Below are 20486 nucleotides of genomic sequence, written 5' to 3'. Positions count from 1 at the left end.
TCTTTTTACATGCTCTGTGAGACTTCACATGGACTATAAGGCACACATCTGGTCATAAATTAATGAGAGAATATGATGCAATAAGAGAGAGATTAAGATTTTATGGCAAGACAGGAGGCTTCATGTTTGCTTATCTTTCTTTACTGTAACTCCCAGCAGCAAAGAAGTAGTTAACAAGGTTGTAAAAAATTCAACCAATCATAACACATCATAGAACAATATAGTGTCATCAGACTCCTCCCACTTCCTCTTTCTTTGCTGCTTGCCTCCCAGGTGAGTCTATTCTAATTACGTTGCCTAGTTTCATTAATTGAATTTTTAATTTGTCATAAATTGGATTATTTTTTTTTTTATATGATTAATCCTGTACTGGGGTAACCCTAATGACAGGCTCATCAATTCCTAGGGTAACATCCACTACCAGAAGTTTTATTTCACCTGTTTATATATATATATATATATATATATATATATATATATATATATATATATATATATATAAATAATAATAATTTTATATATATTGTTTTGCGAATGATGCTCTTCCAAATGCACCACAATCCCTCAATCATCCATTTATTATTCCAAAATACATCTGTATCCAATTATTTGACTTCCAATGAGAGTCTGAGTGTGCAGAGTTATGAAAGCTGAATTAGGCATCTTTTTACATGCTCTGTGAGACTTCACATGGACTATAAGGCACACATCTGGTCATAAATTAATGAGAGAATATGATGCAATAAGAGAGAGATTAAGATTTTATGGCAAGACAGGAGGCTTCATATATATTAAATTATTATTTTTTTCCCTCTATTCCATATTTTACAGTGGCTTACACCTTTAATTGTCTTTCAAACACTCAGTTTCCGCCGGGCCGTTTCTTACTTCACAAACAAATGGTCCGCCGGGTAACTTCCCTCCCCTCCCGTCAGGGGAATCCTTTCTGTGCACGGACTCCATTTCCCAGGAGTCCGTTATTTCTGTTACAGCCTTCGCGCCCTTTTTCATCTTCTTCCCGCCTTCTGCCGAACTGCGCTGCCCCCTTTTACTCGCGGTACTCGCGTTCTAATCCACTCCGCGGCTCCTGACCGGATGAATAATTCTGTGGGCACTAGTATAGCCCTTTCGGAAGGTAAGTTCCTTCTGTCAATTTAACCCTTTCATTAAGGATCTTTTTCCTGCAGATCAGAATACTGATCACAATTTTCTTTCCTATCCTTGCAGGTTTTTTGCTCCAACAGGACCAGCCTGCTCAACTGTCTGGGTGACCCCCCTTCAGAGCCGGACTGGGAAAAAAATTAGGCCCGGGCATTTTTCCAATCGGAGCGGCCCCCTAAGAAGGGGGCGGGGCCAGAGAGGGTGTGTTTTGTCATCACTAATGACAAGCACGCCCCCTCGCAAAGTGAGCATGTTGGTTCAATGCGCAGAGCCCCACTGAAGAGCTCTGGCATTAGAAAAAGGCCCTGAATTTGTTCTGCACAGCGCAAGCAAATTTAATAACATGCTTGCGCTGTGTTTGCTTTTAAATTGTCTCTGGTGTCTCCACAAGTGGGATACCAGAGGACAAAAGGGCCAGGAAAGTGCATGGTGCATATGTTTGGAGCCTGCTTGTGGGATTGCGTGTGTGTAGAGTGTGGTGTGGTATTGTGTAAATAGGTCAATTTCATTTGTGTTTGTGGTGTAATGTGTGGCTAGGGGCTGTAGAGAGTGTGTGTATAGGGGGCATAGTGTTATAGGGGATGTAGCGAGTGTGTGCATACGGGCTGTAGTGTGTGTGTGTGTGTGTGTGTGTGTAGGTGATGTAGTGTGTGTAGGGGTTGTAGAGAGGGTGTGTTTAGAGAATGTTGTATGTGTTTGCTGATAAGGAATGTAGTGTGTGTGTAGGGGGTGCAGTGTGTGTGTGTGTGTAGGAGATCTACTGCGTAAAGGACCTAGAGTTTGTATAGGAGATTGTGTGTGTGTGTGTGTAGGGGATTAAGAGTGCATATAGGGTAAGGGATCTAGCGTGTATCTGGAGCGTAATGTGGGTAGTGGTGCAGTGTGAGAGGTGCTGTAGTGTGTATATTATATTTGGACGTATTGTATGTTTGAGGGGCACAGTGTGTGTGTCTGTAAGAGGGGTGCTGTGTGTGAGGGTGTTTTTATCTGCCGTCACATTCTAGGTTTCTAATTTTCTTTGTCTGTTAACTCACTGAGGGTTATTTGGGTGCTGTGTGTGTTTGGGTGTCGCGCTGTGTGTCTGGGGGTGCGCTGTGTGTCTGGGGGTGCGCTGTGTGTCTGGGTGCGCTGTGTGTTTGGGGTGCGCTGTGTGTTTGGAGTGCGCTGTGTGTGTTTGGGGTGCGCTGTGTGTCTGGGGGTGCGCTGTGTGACTGGGGGTGCGCTGTGCGTCTGGGGGTGCGCTGTGTGTCTGGATGCGCTGTGTGTCTGGATGCGCTGTGTGTCTGGGGTTGCTGTGTGTGTCTGGGGGTGCTGTGTGTGTGTCTGGGGGTACTGTGTATGTCTGGGGGTGTTGTGTGTGTGTCTGGGGGTGCTGTGTGTGTGTCTGGGGGTGCTGTGTGTGTGTCTGGGGGTGCTGTGTGTGTGTCTGGGGCTGCTGTGTGTGTGTCTGGGTGCTGTGTGTGTGTCTGGGGGTGCTGTGTGTGTGTCTGGGGGTGCTGTGTGTGTGTGTCTGGGGTGCTGTTTGTGTGAGTGTATTTTTTTATTTAAATTAAAATATATTTTTTTATTAATAAAATAAAATGTTAAATGACCCCCCCTTCCCCCCTTCTTACCTTTATCCTGAGAGGGGGGAGTCCGTTCAACCATGAGGAGGGGCCTGCTGCCATGGAGGGTGCTTCCTTCCCTGGTGTTCCAGTGGTGAGAGTGAACTCTAGCCTGCAGGCTAGAGTTCACTCTCGCGAGATCTGACCGTTGCCGCGATAACCGCGGCAACGCTCAGAATCCCGCGAGAGGACCCGGCGGAGCTGCTGGATAGAGCTCGCCGGGTCTTCTCCTCCCTCCCCAAGCGGCCGCATCTGAGTGCCTGTGGGCCGGTGAGGGAGATCTTTGATCTCCCCACTGGCCCATGGAGGCAGACAGCAGGGCTGGCGCTCGGGTAGCGCTGGCCCTGCAGGGGCTGGCAGGGGAGATCCTGTGATCTCCCCTGCCGCCCTCGGCCCCACGGCCATCGCGGCCCACTGGGCATTTGCCCGGTGTGCCCGATGGCCAGTCCGGGCCTGCCCCCCTTTATTTTTACACATTTGTTTTTCCTTATATAATTTAACATTTATTAAAAATATTTTTGTGTGGCTGACACCACCTTGTTTATTCTGTGGGTGACCCCCACTTATCACTACATATATCTGTATTATACTGGTGATTGCCACCATCTGCTTTATTCTAGTGGGTGACCCCCACCACAATGATTATTGTATATATCTATTATTTTGGTACTAAGTGGTTGATCACCACCTCTAGTTACTGGGTGACCCCCATAGCTTTCACTTACACGTTAGTGACCTAACACAATAGTGGGTGACCCCCACTTTTCCAGTATTCTAGCTGAGTTGCCTCATCTCTTTTAAGTGTCAACCCTGACTAATACAATTTAATACCAACTACCTGTGATTTTTTTTTTTTTAAATTCTTTATTTTTGTGCGCTTGGTTTGGCAAGTTAACAGTTTCATACTTACAACATGGTATGACAATTTCAAGTGGTACAATTTAACATTGTCAACATTGAGGTTATAAAGTTGTGAAGCACATTTTCGTATAACAAAGCAAGTTTGGTGACATACCCGGGGTTAGCAAGGTTTTTACAAGTGTGGTGTTGTGGATGGTATTCCCCTGGTGTACTACAAGTGTGAAGGTATGAGGGCGCTCCCTGGATCAAACTGCAAGGTGTAAGCGTGTGTGGGAGCATGTACATAGATGGTGCAAGCTGGTTTAAGTTGTAGTTCTGGATGCCAGAGTGTACTCGCCTGTGGAGCTTTTATTTGGGCCATGTTTGCTGTGAAGGCATGTGTGTGAGGTGCTCCAGTGTGCGTTGTACCCCGTGTGGCATCTCAGCTATCACCCTATCCCTGGGGATAGTGGGGGGGGGGGGGGGGTGAGCAGAGAAGCGATAATCATAGTGGGCGCCAGAGTGCTATATCTTTCTGTCTAGGGAGAGTAGGGTTATATTAATGTTAGAAGTATCCAAACAAGAGCATATCAAGGCAGAAATACAAGGATGTACATTTATGCAGTGTGATATGGGGTGAGTAAGCTGCAATAGTCCCACATAGAAAACAAGATGGGGAAAAAAAAAAAAAAAAAGAAAAAACCCAAAAAATCTAGTTGAGAAGTTGATATTCTTCAAAACTGCTTCTCCTCTCTGGAAGAGGTCTGGACCGTCTCTTTGGCATATGTGTCCGTGCCATGCTTACCGTCCCTGGGTTTAGTCCCTGTGTAAAATCAAGTGTCCAAAATCTGTGGGTCCTGTGTTGACTGTCCCGGTGTAGGGTTGTCCTCAGGTTCCCCGCTCTCCGGTCGGCTTGCCGTCTTGGTGGGGGGTTGTGGAGGTTGTAGTCCCAGTGCCTTAAGAAAGGTGGGGGCCCCTACTGGAGTCGTGAGGTGGTGTGCAGTCCCATTGTGGTGGACGAGGAGGGCGTCAGTGTTTCCCCACCTGTAGGCGATGCCTGCTTGGCGCAGCGCAGTTGTCACGGGTCCAAAGGTCTTTCGTTTTAACAATGTGGCTCTAGTGACATCTTGAAAGAAGGAGAGCTGAGTGTCTTCAAAGGTCAGCGGTGTTTTGCCTTTAATTGCAGACATTATTTGAATCTTGTCCGTTACTGTTGTCAAGCGTAGAATAACATCTCTGGGGATGTTGGATGGTATAAGTGTGGAACTTGTTACTCTGTAGAGTCCGTCCATAGATAGTTTCTTGGCGGTTGCCTGGGGCATTACGGTTGTGAGTAGCCGTCGCATATAGTGCGGTAGTTCCTCTGTCGTGACCGTGGTGGGGATTCCCCTGATTTTGATGTGCTGTCGGCGTTGCTTGTCCTCCAGGGACATAATTTGGCCCGCTTGTACATTTTGCTCTGCTTGGAGTCGTTGGATCGAGACTTCGTGGGTGGACATTGTGGTCTGGATGTTGGTAATGTCTGCCTCCACTGTCACAACCTTCTCTGTGACCCTTTGTATGTCGGCTTTAACCATTGCCACGTCTGCTGCCAGCAGTTTTTCTATGTTGAGCAGGAGGGCTTTTAGGTCCCCTTTGGTCGCGGGGGCTGAGTCATCTTGGACTTCAGGTATCGGCTGGTGTGCCGTCAGGGGAGCTGCTGTCATGGCCGGGTCACCTCTGCCAGTTTCGGGTGCCAGGTCAGTGGGGAGTCGATGCGTGGCCTGGGTTGGCTCTGATTGTGCGGGCCTAAGCCACATTTCCCCTAAATCTCTACCTTGTGCGTTGGGGCCAGCCGTGGCTTTTTGTGAGCGGCGGCCCATGGCTGTGGTATCCGTCTCCGGGCTAGGCAAGTAGTGCTCTAGGAGGCGTCCGCCAAGGTAGGCATCTAGGCTTTGGGCTGGCGCCGCGCGGTAGGCCGCAGACCTGCGCCTCTGTCTTGGTTGTTTGGGTGCCTGAAAAAAAGGCATCAATCGATGCGGTACTCGCCGCTGGTCAGTGCTGGGTGGGTGTCGGTGTTCGATGGGGCTCTGCTTGGATGATATTTGCCAGATTCTCTCCGGGTTCGGGAGAGCTGGTTTAGATGGCGTCTGAACAGGATCAACTACCTGTGATTTTAATCTGCCATTTTATTACTTCCCTATAATTTTTTTCTAAATTACTAATTAAACATTATGTCGGACCGCCAAGACCCTGCAATTTCTGCAGAACTTTGGGAATGGCTCTTCTCCACTATTGCAGAGTCCATTCCCAAGGCTTTGGCAGCCTATCATGAGCAAACTGCTACAGAGGGTCATCCCTCTACACACCAACCCTCTGACTCAGAGGATTCCCACCTTTCTGACCAAGAAAATGCCCCGCGCAAAAGACCCTGGAAAGGGAATAGCGCTACTGCGGGCAAAGGCAAAGCTCCTGCAAATTTTTTTAAACATTCCCTGCCATGCACTATGCAGTATCCCACAGACCCTCTTGAGGGATCTACCTCCCGACTAGCTGGCCATATTTTAAATGACTATGACCCCACGTACTCTGATGAGGATCCCATGGCAAATGTGCCCCAGGATTCCTCAGCGTAGGAGTTTGTTAAAGAAACTTTTCTCAATGCTCAGGATGCTAAGGGTGGCCCTCCATCTAAAGAGCCTGCCTCAGACATACTTCTGGATGCTTCAGGCCTCCCATTTTTTTATCCAAGGGCGATTCGTCACCCACGATCTGCAGAATGGCGCCCTCCTGACCAACTATTCCAGGCAAAGTTGCCTCTACTCCTGAATTTGACCCTATGCTTGTCACCTACTTAACTAAGTTTGGCAAAAACCCTCGTAAGGGTATTGAACAAGGGTTAAAAACGGCCCAAGACAAGCTTCTGGACATTTCAGGTCCTATAATCCATATTTTTATCCTGGCAGATGAGGCACTCACTAGCGGTGAATTTGACCCACACACCATAAGAGAATGGGCTCAGAGAGCTCTATGCCTATTGGGCAACGCCAATGTGGCAATTTCGATAGAAAGACGAAAGGCGGCACTTTATAAAATTGATGCCAAATTGGTAGACTTAAGCTCAAAAGAGTTAGGACCAGAAGCCGATGGTCTATTATTCGGCGACAGTTTTATGCGAGACCTCTCCACGCATGTCTCGGTTTTTACTACACTAAATAAAGCCCAGTCCTCATTACACAGGGTTTTCCGCTCCCAAACACAACATTTTTCCGGGAGAGCTGGTCACTACAGGGGCCGAGCTACCAGTAGAGCAGCCTTTGCAGGCTACAGGCCCCGACCCAAAGACTACTGGTCCTCAGGACCCACGCAACCCTATCACAGACAGCTTTTCAACACTAGAGGCTCTATCCGTGGACGTGGTTCTGCATCCCTGCGCGGACGCACTGCTTCAGGTAATGGACCGTACTTATTTAAAAAATTTACCAATTGCTGGTCGATTAACCCTTTTTTTCCAACAGTGGAAACTACTTTCTCAGGATTACTGGATCCTTCATACAGTCAGGGGTTTCAAAATAGATTTCCTCATCCACCCCATTCAAAACTTTCCTCCGACACCTTTAGAGATGTCGAAAGCAGACAAACTAACCTTAAATTCAGAGTTACACAAACTACTAGACAAAGGGGCGATCGAACTTTCGCCTTTCCCTTACACTTTCCTCAGCAACATTTTTCTTGTACGGAAAAAGACGGGAGACCACCGTCCTATTATCAATCTCAAAGCACTGAACCAATTTATCACATACCGTCATTTTAAGATGGGAGGTATCCATCTTCTCAGGGACCTACTCTGCGTGGGAGACTGGTTCTCCAGATTCGACCTGAGGGATGCCTACCTTACGGTCCCAATCGCACAGAGTCATTTGTCAATTGCCTTCCTGCAATTTCTCTGGCAAGACGAAATTTGGCAGTTCACCTGCCTTCCTTTCTGACTTTGCTCCGCCCCTTGGTGTTTCACCAAGTTAATGAAGCCGGTCATGGCACTACTCCGTTCTCAGGGAGTACGTTTCATCATATATCTAGACGATATCCTGATTGTGGCCCAAGACCAACATTTTCTTCGCAAACACATACACACACACACACACACACATGACCTCTGCTCTCCTTCAAAACCTTGGTTTTGTCATAAATTTCCAGAAATCAGATCTGAAACCCTTTCAGTCCAGTTTCTGGGCTTTCAAATAGATTCGGTTCAGGCAACTTTGCAGCTGCCTTATCCCAAAATCAAAAACATAAAGAAAGAAATTAAAAAAATTACTCTCTTCACAGCGACCTCGGCTCCGCGATCTTGCACACATTCTTGGACTCCTGTCCGTATCAATTCAAGCTATCCCGGGCCTTTACACTACAGAGAAATGCAACGGTTGAAAACGTCCTACTTGCATCGCTCAACCTCTTACGATCAATTCATATCTCTGACAGACGAGGTTCTCATCGAACTTCACTGGTGGCTTCGCAATATGGAAGCCTGGAATGGGAAAGCGATTTTTGGATCTCAACCAGATTTTATCCTGGAATCCGATGCAAGCCTTCTGGGTTGGGGCGCTACATGTGCCCGAACCTCCACAGGGGGTCTCTGGTCCCCATCAGAACAGGCACTCCACATAAATTGTCTCAAACGCATTGCTGGATCCTTCGCGATCCGCAGCTTTTCCAAGGATGCTTCCAACTGCTCCCTGGTACTACGGATGGACAACATCCCCGCAGTGCGGTATGTAAACCGCCTCGGAGGTTCCAAATCCAAACTTCTGTCAGATCTCACCAAGGATCTGTACCAATTCTGCCTGGACAGGAATCTGTCCATTCGAGTGGAATATCTCCCAGGACCCGACAACTTAGTCGCAGACTGGTTTTCACGTCATTGGAGAGATGCCAGCGATTGGCAATTAGACCCCTTCCTGTTCCACCACATTCACCTATTACACAGGCCCCTCACGCTCGACCTCTTTGCATCTCGCCTCAGACAGACGTTTTTTTCAGCTGGCTACCAGACCCTCTATCTCTGGCAGTCGATGCTTTTCTGCAACCTGGGCCGCGGAGAGGAGCCTATGCTTTCCCTCCTTTCTCGATGATTCAACGGACCCTTCATCGGGTCAAAGCACAAATGGTCAAGACAGTAATAATCACTCCACTATGGAGGGCCCAGACTTGGTTCCCCACCCTCCTAGAACTATCAATAGACTACCCCATCCTACTACCTCGCTCCTTGCGGGTCCCAGGAACCCAACGGGCGATTACCATCCACTCGCCCTACAGGGCCATCTTGAACTAGTAGCTTGGACAGTTTCAGGGGAGCCTGGCATGTCGTGGGACTTTCGCACACTGCTCAGACACTCCTGTGGGATTCGTGGGCTCCAGGAACCAGACGAACCTATCTCTCCGCATGGCGGATTTGGGTCAGCTGGTGTCTGGAAAGGGACCTCGATCCCGTTTCAACACCTCTTTCATCAATTTTAAATTTCTTATCATCCCTCTTCGATCAAGGTAAATCATACCGATCGATTAATATTTTTCGCCCTGCCATTTCGGCGGCCCATGACACTATTGATAATTCCTTGGTTGGGAAACACCCTTCCGTGTGCAGGCTCCTACGGGGCATACGTTTGACGAGGCCACCTGCTGCTAAATACTCTAACTTCTGGGATATTTCTAAGGTTTTCACACTGTTGGATTCCAGGCCTTCTAACGAGGCCTTATCCTTACGCCAACTCTCTACGAAATTGTCCCTGCTCCTGTGCCTGGTGTCCTTCCGCAGAGTTTCAGACGTTCAGGCCTTTGACTCTCATGCTGTGACCTTTGCGCCAGACGGTGTCAGATTTACTATTACTAGACGCACTAAGACTAACTCTTCCTCAGTATTTTATCCATACTTTTCCGACAGACCGTCTCTCTGTGTAGCCCTGTGTACCCGTTGTTACATTGAGAACACTATCTCTCTACGTTTCCCTACTGGACCTCTTTTTGTCTCTTACGTTAGACCTCACAAACCGGTCTCTCCCCCCACGATCGCACGCTGGATAAGATGGTTACTTACCCAAGCAGGAATTGATCAATCTTTCAGTGTCCACTCCGTTAGAGGAGCGGCCGCATCCTCTGCCTTTCGTGCAGGCAGCTTATTGGCGGATATTTTATCCTCCGCAGATTGGTCAAGGGAATCTACCTTTCAAACTTTTTATTTTAAACCTACATCACACGCGGCTTGTTCTTTTATTCAAGAGCGTTAAAACAGCAAATATGAAGCCTCCTGTCTTGCCATAAAATTACGGATTATTCTAGTTTACAGTGAACGAATAATCTAAATGTTATTAAAAAGACAGGAGGCGAATGTTTTCCCTCCCTTCGTTCACTCTGGAACCCACCCTTAGGGTAAGTCTTCTTTTCTATTACTATTGCATGTACATCTTGCAATTTGATTGTTGTAGGTATATGGTTTTTTTTTGTTAACCTAGTAAGATTTAGCCCTACATCGCACTTTATCATTATGGCCTTTCAACCCTACCAGATAATCGGAGCTATCACTTAAGTGCGTACTTGTGTTTTTTTCTCTTATGTAAGAGACCATACTTTCACGAGATTTCTCTTCTTCCCTCCTAGTGTGAAAATCTCACTTCGATCTACTCGACAGCACGTTTACATGGTTGACTTCTTTGCATACACCTGAGTTATGGTTCCAGAATGTTCCAGTTTACATGGTTGATTCTACTACTACCGCTGATCGGCATCACCAAGAAAGAGGAGTCTGATGACACTATATTGTTCTATGATGTTATGATTGGTTGAATTTTTTACAACCTTGTTAACTACTTCTTTGCTGCTGGGAGTTACAGTAAAGAAAGATAAGCAAATATTTGCTTCCTGTCTTTAATAACATTTAGATTATTCGTTCACTGTAAACTAGAATAATCCCTAATTGCTCAGGGCTCTCTGCAGTTATTTGACATATACTCTAACACAGGGGTTCCCCAAAAGGTAGATCCCCAGATGTTTTAGAACTACATTCCCTTTGATGCTTTGCATGCCTTTGGAATGCAATTTAGAATGGCAAAGCATCATGGAAGCTGTAGTTTTAAAACATCTGGGGATCTACCTTGCTCTAATATATTTAAATCATTTGACATCCATTTATTAGCTATTTATTAGTTTTATTTTATTTAAATAATTTTTTATCTGTATTGGAAACAATAAAGCTAGCTGAGACATTATCAGTCTATGTCTTCAATCTGGTTTTATTCCAGGAGATCCGCCAATCACCAGGACCTTGATCCCTCCGGGGCAATCAGTGTGAAAGTGGCACACAATCCACTCAGATTTTGTGAGTTTAACACTTCTCTAATTTAGATATTAATTGGGTTAAGAACTAGAAGCGCTTTTTTTAAATCCATTTACTATTTATTTTGGTATAATTTATGGCATTGTGTTTTTAGTGGTTAAATGTTGTGTGTGGAGAGGCTGTACATTGGGGTGAGTGTGTTTGTGTGTGCTGGTTACGTGTTGTCTGTGGGCGCTGATTTTTTTATTTTGTGTGCGTAGAAGTCTAAATGTTGTCTGTGTGTGTGCAGGAGAGTGTTGAGATTGAGAGTGTTGTGTGTCTAGTATCTGAGTATGTCGGGAAAGGAGGTTGAGTGTGTGTGGAAGTTTCTCATTTGGCCCCTTCGTGATTACCTTTGGCAGGAGAGGTGTAATTACCTTGGTGGTGTGTGGGAACGTGTGCTGAGTAGCTAGATCCATGGTAATACAGTGGAGGCTGAGCTTCGGAGCTACAGTCATGGTGATACAGTGGAGGCTGACCTAAGGAGCTAGAGCCATGGTGATATAGTGGAGGCTGACCTAAGGAGCTAGAGCCATGGTGATATAGTGGAGGCTGACCTAAGGAGCTAGAGCCATGGTGATATAGTGGAGGCTGACCTAAGGAGCTAGAGCCATGGTGATATAGTGGAGGCTGACCTAAGGAGCTAGAGCCATGGTGATACAGTGGTGGCTGAGCTAAGGAGCTAGAGCCATGGTGATACAGTGGAGGCTGACCTAAGGAGCTAGAGCCATGGTGATACAGTGGTGGCTGAGCTTCGGAGCTACAGTCATGGTGATACAGTGGAGGCTGACCTAAGGAGCTACAGTCATGGTGATACAGTGGAGGCTGACCTAAGGAGCTAGAGCCATGTGATACAGTGGTGGCTGAGCTAAGGAGCTTGAGCCATGGTGATACAGTGGAGGCTGAGCTAAGGAGCTTGAGCCATGGTGATACAGTGGAGGCTGCGCTAAGGAGCTAGAGCCATGGTGATACAGTGGAGGCTGCGCTAAGGAGCTAGAGCCATGGTGATACAGTGGAGGCTGAGCTTAGGAGCTAGAGCCACGGTGATCCAGTGGACGAGCATTACGGTCTATAACCTCTATCAGGAACAAATCACTTCAAGAGTTCCCTGACAGTCTTTGCACGCAGTCTTTGCACGCAGTGGCTTTGGCACTTGGTGTCATTGTGAAGTGCCGGGAACTGCTCCCAATAGAGGTTCGGACAACGTAACTCCCTCAAGGTAGTGTGGGGGCACAAGGCTGAGCAGTGAGATATTTTGGTTATGGAGAGCCCCCTTACCGTGGTGGGCACTCTCTAAGGCCGGGACCCTAGGCAGCCACCTGTGCCACCTTATGAGAAATCTGGCTCTGGATTTGACTAGAAAAATAAAATATTGTCATAAATGCAGGGCACACTGAACTATCTGTGGCAGTGTTTACCATTATTTTCAGTAGTATGTTTGAAAAAACCATAAGCACCTTTCAGAGCCAGTGCAATGATTATTACCATCCTAGACAAAAACTCAGTTTGCTCACCCCCGCATGTATTTCACATCATTCTCATTTTCCATCTTTTTTTGTCTTTCAAGTTTCTTCCTCTTCCAATCACTCATCATTCTTTCTTCCAGTCTCATTGTTTCAGTGTCTTTCTATCTATATCTTGCTGCACATGTCTCTGTTCTCCACCTCCATGCCCCTGTCATGTTGTTTCTGTGAAGGTCTATCTTTCCTCTGTTTTACTCCTACGCAGCATTTATCACTCTCACTCCACCAGTCTACAATGTGTTGAATGTTGTGTTTAAAGATCCTGTATGTGTGTAATAATGGCTGTTGTGTGGAAGCTGGTGGCATTGTGTATGTAGGAAGGTTGCGTGTGCTGTGTGGAAGCTCTGTGTGTGTTATATGTATGGGGAGCCAATGTGTTGTGTGCGAGGTTGCTGTATGTGGTACGGTGGCTGTTTGTTGGTATAGATGCGGGTGTTGAGTGTATAAAAAGTCAGTGTTGTGTGTAAATGCACAGAGCTGTATTCCTAACACTATAGTGTCCCGCTGCATAGATACAAACTTATTTTCACTTTTTTTGTATATAATTCACAACCTTGTAGAAAATATATGCAACTTTGCAGCCCCCACTTGACTGATAATGCAATGAAAGAAAGTGAATTAAAAATGATTAATAGATACCAGATGCCTATGACAATCAAAGAGAATACCATTCCCATATCCCTTGTCCCCGTGTCAACTCATTTCAAACCACAAGTTCCACAAAGAAATCCAGGAACAATCAATTTATCTCCTGGGGGAATATAAGATGTTACTTTCTGGAGCCAATATAAACACATCGGAGATTTAATTTATTACAATTATAATGGATCTCATGACGGCTTAGGTCTGAAACAACTAAAGCCAACTACTCCACCCTGTTTCATACACAAATATGTAGATAAGGCGTTTTAGTTATTTTTAAAACACAATTAAAATCATCAGCATAAAATTATCAACAGTCTGAATGTTTCTTTTTAAATCAAGCTTTATTGTAAACTGTATAAGCACGCATACAACAAAAAAGTGAAGATAAAATCAGAGAGAAAGAAATAACAATAGATACAATAGATACGTACATGTAGTTAAGTACACGTCCTCTTCAACCTATTGTTGCTGTAAGATTTATTTTAATTGTCCTATTTATAGTTAAATCCCCCCCTCTCATAATATTGTAAAGCGCTACGGAATCTGTTGGCGCTATATAAATGGCAATAATAATAATACACGAAGTACGGACTATAAAGATAGTGTATAGAGATAGGTCATAAGCGAATAATCTGCTCAAAACACCACCACAGTGAAACTACCAATTACAAAGTACATGCACACAGAACAGGGAGATACAATTGTTGACTACAGATTGTTGAGCCACTCAGAGGTGCATTCTGGTTCCCATGTTGATGATAGAACAATTTTACTATAGTCTATAACGTACGCAAGAGGTCAACCAGTGGTTGGAGATAGATATGTGCGGCCAAATGCCACACCCCTCCAATCAACTGCTGCTATCATTTTATTTAGCTCAGGCGAAAGCGGTTCTATCAGTATGACTGCCACCAGAGGTGTGTTTTTTACCCTGCAATGTAAACATTGCAATTTCTACAAAATTGTAAACCTTTACATTGTAAGACATTTTCTTAATTTTCACATTATTTTTAATATTGTGTCCCATAATTATCACTTCAACACTGCAGGGTTAAAATGACAGGGCCACCACACCCAGATTACTTCATTTAGATGAAGTGGCTGGGGTGACTTTAAGGGTCCTTTAAGAAATGTCCATATATTTTATTCATGCCTTAGATACAAATAGTAAAATTTCATGAAGGAGTGAAACACAGACTGTGCATGTCATTGTACAGAGTACCACAATTGTTCATTAAGATGAGTGCAGAACTGCATGTGATTCTCTGAGTTTGGAACGGAGACTTTGAGACAGAATAGGTATAGAACTTTTAAAACCCACAGAATCAGCCACGTAATTCTCCTAAATTGATTGTCATTTTATATTAACACCTCTATTTTCAATATCAATGAGCACTTACAGCAAAAAAACCATATCCCACTGAACGTCCATTTAGAGCGGGAATTTTATCATTAGGGACTTTTTGCAATTGAAACCAATACTTGAAATTGTGCCTAAAATATCCTTTAACTCTTCATTTCTAAAATTTAACGCCATCACAACTATGGATTATTCAATATATATAACAGGACATAATGTTTCAAGCTATTAATATTGCTTGGTAAGTGAGCAGGTCCTGAGTCCATTTGAAATGATTAACCATTACATAGCAAGTTACAAGAGTCTCACATGCAGACATTACAAGTAACAAACAAATTGAAATTACAAAACAGCTCAGCAACTTATCCTACACAATGTATGCTCCCTTTCATCAAACATCGCCAGCTTAAGAGTAAATAAACAGGGGACCACTGTGATACCCCAAGTGCCAACACCTCGTATCATAGTGGAAATGCTTCCATTAGATCAGAGTAAGGCAACATTCGGCACTCCAGATGATGTGGACTACATCTCCCCTGATGCTTGGCCAGCATTATGGTTGTAAGAGAATTATGGGAGATGTAGCCAACAACATTTGATGTTGCCTACCCCTGGACTAGGAATAAGCACAAGTTCTCCCAGTTTCATTAAACTTCGTTAGAGTGGCTAATTGTGCTGTTTTTGCAGGATAGAAGGACACATGTGCCAAGCCTGATATCAGTCAGTGCAATGACATCTACAGGCTTATATATTTAATATTAGCTGAAAACTAGGGAAAGCTAAAAAAAATTGTTTCATGGTTTAATAATTTTTTATAAGTCTATGCAGTATCCATCACGTCTGGTAGAGAACAAAATACAGATTAAGGAACAGCACACACACAAATATACAGTTTTACATTTAACAAAGTCTCCCCATATGGTGAAGCTTATTCACTATATTTGTTTGCTGAGATAGGGGTTTTTAAGGATCCTTGTAAAATGTTAAACTGTATATTTATGTGTGCGCTGTTCCTTAATCTGAAACGTGTATAGATTTTGGCCTTTACGGCAGCACCACAATTGATAAATAATACATGTTCCGGGTGGGCCCCCAATTCCTCTTTTTTCTAACTAGTAGAGAACTGTCAGACCCGGTCAGTGTACAATACATGGTATACACAGAGCTTAACCAATGATCTATTAACAATTTACTAGGTTTGAGATTTGGTTAGCTAAAGTGATTAGGGTCAAAGATTAATGGAGAATATGTTATACCCTAGAAACCTCCCCACCACACACACAACCTAATTTATGGCCAAACTGTACTTAAAGTCCCCCAATTATTTCTCTGGGAGCACTTTTCCATATGTTTGGGTTAGCATTTTATGATTTTGAAGAAAAAAATAATTGTATATTTTTTTTGTATAACGAAAGAAAAAAATGATGTGTATTTTGTAATTCATTTTTAGATTATTATATTTTAAGTAAGGCTTAAAGGGTAGTTTTTTTTTCTCCCTAATGTACACCCTAATATGATTTCAACTGATGGAGAGACAGTGGTAAATGTTAAAATGAAAACAAGAGATGAATGATAGACTGCAAGCAAGATAGCAGGGAAGAGACAGAAAGTTACTAAGAACAGAGGTAGAATTTCTAGAGAGAACAGAGGTAAGTGCAGTGTGAGAGAAATAGAACAGAGGTAAGTGCAGTGTGAGAGAAATAGAACAGAGGTAAGTGCAGTGTGAGAGAAATCGAACAGAGGTAAGTGCAGTGTGAGAGAAATCGAACAGAGGTAAGTGCAGTGTGAGAGAAATCGAACAGAGGTAAGTGCAGTGTGAGAGAAATCGAACACTGAAACAAAAGAGTGCAAGAGAGAAGGAAGGGAAGCTGGGAGATGGAGAAAAGAGAGGCTACAAGATGCAAAAAGCAAACTGAACGGAGATGTAGGATGCTGAGAGGATGATTTGTTTCCTATGGCGGTAAAAATGTGGAAAAAATTGTGGAGTTGGATCCCAATGAGCTCTAGTTTTCCCCTTCAATAACACCAAAGAGCAACTGACGGGATTATTTAATAAAGTTGGAATTGTTGAAAATTTTAATTTTGGACAAAAACACTTGTCTGGAGTGCTGGCTCTTGTTGAGTGAGCTGCAACCACAGGAATCTCTGTCACTGGCCTGCATCCCTTATCTACAGCTGAGGTAGCATGGTGGGTGCAGGTCACCTCCATTTAATGAATCAGAGAGCTGCAGCTGGACTTGAAGAAGCTCTGATTTACTGCCTACAGTGCAGACCACAACCCCTCCCAAAAGACCACCATGAAGAGTCCCAGAAGTACTCTACATTGGGCCAATAGGGAGTTTATCCCCTTTACCCAAACAAAAGTAAGAGTGGGCAAAAAGAATAAAATATTTGCTCTACAGGAATAATGAAATGTGTGTGGGGATTCTAAATTCACACTCAGCCTACCCACATACACACACCACTCACAATAAGCACACACACACTCCCCACTCAGTCACTACACACATCACTCACAGCCACCACACAAACAACACACGCAACTATAATGCCCACCAATCACAGACACCTACAGACCACTTAAAGCTGCCACCCCCATACAAACCATTGTCAACAACTCCAAAGACACACTGCACACACCACTCACAGCCAAAACTCAGACATCACTCACAGCCACCACACACATACACACCTTTCACAGCCAACCCTAACACACCACTAACAGCCACCACACATGCAGCCTATGCTCACCCATCACAAATAACAGAGGGAGAACGGTAAAGTGATCAGAGATATGCACAGTGTGAGTAAAAACAGTACAATACTGAATAATGAGACTACAAGAAAGGAAAGGACAGATACATCTGGCAAGACAGGGCAGGTGCTGGATAATGGTTTTAGATAAGTGTTTCTATTATTCTAATTCAAAATCATCTGAAGAGCCATCATTGCTCTGCCCTGGAAACCTGCGGTAAGTGCTCTATATAACATCTATCTAATTTTACATAAAACCCTTTCCACGCTGTATATTGAAAGTTAGGGCTGGAATGACATCACTTCACTTAGCTAAGCCCCGGCTCCGAATGCTACACGATGTTTTATCCCAATGACTTTATCTGTATCTCAGGAGACTCCATAGCTATGAATGAACAAATCGCTGGGCACTCTAAATTATTAAAAAAATAAATACACCAACCTGGGGATGGGGAGCAGCACTCCACAGATTATATTCCCTTTTTATCACTATACTCTATGACAGCATTAGGCAGGTGAATATCCAATATTAAGAGGCATTCAATTTCCTGCAATTCACAGCTTAGTAAAATAACCCCCTAGTGTTTAAAAAATAAAGATTTTAAAAAATCATTGGGTAGTAATAATTTATCTGCAAATAATTTAATGTGGATTGAATACACACATACACAAAAAAATCATTTAATATTTTTTCAAGAAGGTATTAACATCTAAACCCCAGTGCCAGACTGCCAGTATACCTCTAAGAGACTACCTATATAGACGTGTGTGTGTGCACCTGTATGCTTGTAACTAATGATATTTGTACCAACACACGTTCTATATAGGTTAAATGTGCACCTGTTTAATATGAGTGCCTCTGCCCTGGGGCTCTGCAAGTCTGTTTCAAGCTAATGATTTAAATGAGACATTTACCAGCTACTGCGATTAGCAGCATAATCCACTGGGACATCATGTTTGGAAAATGACCACAGGAGTCTTCTACAGTCCACAGCTAGATCCAAGCATCGTTCATCCAGAGCTTCAGGTGGGACCCCAGCAGCTCTCCCTCTTTATCGACGGATCTTAGAACACAGAAAACAAAGTCTATTCCTTAGCTACTATGTATCCAGCGACGAGTTGATCCACAAGTGTCATCCCAGAATTAGGTGGCTGCTAGTGTAGGGGTGAAAGGGGCCATATACCTTCTTGGAGGTGTCATACACACTGTGTCCTGGTAAAGGTAGCTGAGTTGCCTTCAAAGTGTGTCCACAGCCTGGCTCTGGACATGCTCGTTGGAACAATTAGTTTTGAGCAGGTTTTATCCCCTGGAGAGAGAGTTGATATCTCTTAGAGCTGTCAGTGTGATGAAGCTGTGCACTTTGTGAAGCAATCAGTGGATCTCACAGGCTTTGAGGGAAGTGTCTATGGAGCAGTCATGAAGTCCTCCCTCCCATTATTCTCCCCGCCCCTGTTCTCATACACACACACACAATGGGCTTTTACTATATTGTCTGCTTTCCTTAAATGCGTTCTCTGATCTTGGGGAATAAAGGTGCACAATGTGGGCTCCATCCATGATAAACATGTGCCTTCTTGAAGGCAGGGGTTTCCTGGTAAAGTAGACCACAACACACTGTTAGCCAATAAACTGTCTGGCATTGTTCATTAGAAACGTCTCTGACTATTATCCCATTGTGTCTATTGGATCGATCATTGCTGAATATAGTGTATCTGCCCCTTCTAATATTATAAATGGCCAGTAAGGGACGCTTGCATTTGTGAACTAATATTCCCCTAAAACTTTAAATATATCACGAGCTGTGTTTTATTCTGTCTGGTTAGTGCAGAATGATTATCAGTTAATAAATACCAGATTTAAGGGTACTTATAACTGAAAAAATTGTTGCAAAATTGCATGATGTGCAGAAAAAAAATAATATGCAATAAGGAACACATACTTCCAGTTTTCATTTATTGCACCTTGTCTGTCCAAAACCAAGAAAGTGAAAATAATTTGTCTACCGTGATAGAGTAGCAAAAATCACACAATTGTTAAATTTACGAAACACTATATTTGATTAATTAATTAATTGATTGCTACTAGCGCTATTTGGGGGAAAAAAAGGTAGTAATTATTTATTAATGTCTATTTTTTTTATTTATTTTTTTTGCACAGTGTTATTATATAACCCTTTGTATTTTGCTCTGCAGACAATGTACAATTGCACAATTTTTGCACACATAATGAAAGACAGGCAGCAGATAAAAGGGTGGTGGCACAGCCAGTGGGAGATCAAAGATCCCTGGAGGGTGCAGACCACATGTATTTCAACTGCAAGTTTTGCCACAAGTTACTATTGCAACGCTTCTATGGAAGGAGCAATGCAGGTGATGTGCACCCTCTGAAGGAATAGACATAGGTAGATGCACCCATTGGACCACCAGAGAGTATTCCCCACTCCCTGTCTCAAGGTAAGAAGATAGGGAGAGAAATAAACTGAACTTTTCACAAATAAAATACCTCCCTCCCACACTACTCCAACAAACTCAACAGCCCCTGTCACCACTACAACACACACAACAATCCATATCACCCTAAACACATACCATAGACCTTATTACCTCCTCAAACATACACTACAGTCAAAGCATCAAGGGAGATATAGTACTCAACACCAGGAGTGCTGAAGGTTGCCTACCCCTGTCCTATACATACACTACAGTCCCTAACCACCTACAGCCCTTATTTACATACACACACATATACTACACCGTAAAGAGCTTCATCCACAAACACACAACTCCACAACAGCCTCCCTCCTACCAGGGCCGGTGCAAGGATTTTTGCCGCCCTAGGCAAAAGTAAAGTTTGCCGTCCCCCGTCCCCATGTGACATCACAATGCCCCCTCCATATGATCTGCCATGTTAACTAATGCCAGTGCTGCAGTGCCGCCGTGTTTACATTAAAAGGCCTGCCGGGACAGGCTATAGACACCAGAACCACTACATTAAGCTGAAGTGGTTCTGGGGACTATAGTGTTTCTTTAATGTGAGGTAAATTAGAGATTAGTGCCACGAATAATATACTAGATTGCCTACTTACAACCAGATGAGGATGATGATGGGCTCTAACTGCAGTCTGGCTCCACTGGTCTGGTGTAGAACAGGCTCTCTGGAGGCTGTTTGTAACTGTGGTCACAAAAATCAATGTTCTGGGAGAACGGGAAGCTCCATTTTTTGGGGGCCCTTTACACAGCTCAAGGTCTGG

General features: G+C 44.0%; 1 protein-coding gene across 1 annotated transcript in view; it reads right to left on the bottom strand.

Annotated features, from left to right (window-relative positions):
• Positions 1-18615, bottom strand: part of GFRA3 (GDNF family receptor alpha 3) — a 51430-nt gene extending 32815 nt beyond the window's left edge. Inside the window, exon 1 of the mRNA XM_063445197.1 lies at positions 18151-18615. Coding sequence (XP_063301267.1) covers positions 18151-18190 — 40 coding nt within the window. The 5' untranslated portion in view covers positions 18191-18615. The remainder of the gene's footprint in view (positions 1-18150) is intronic.
• Between the last annotated feature and the right edge of the window lie 1871 nt (positions 18616-20486).

The sequence above is a fragment of the Pelobates fuscus genome, chromosome 3, assembly GCF_036172605.1.
Source record: "Pelobates fuscus isolate aPelFus1 chromosome 3, aPelFus1.pri, whole genome shotgun sequence".
NCBI lineage: Eukaryota > Metazoa > Chordata > Amphibia > Anura > Pelobatidae > Pelobates > Pelobates fuscus.
Note: the sequence above shows the minus strand (reverse complement) of the source record. Positions and strands in the feature narration are given on the sequence as shown.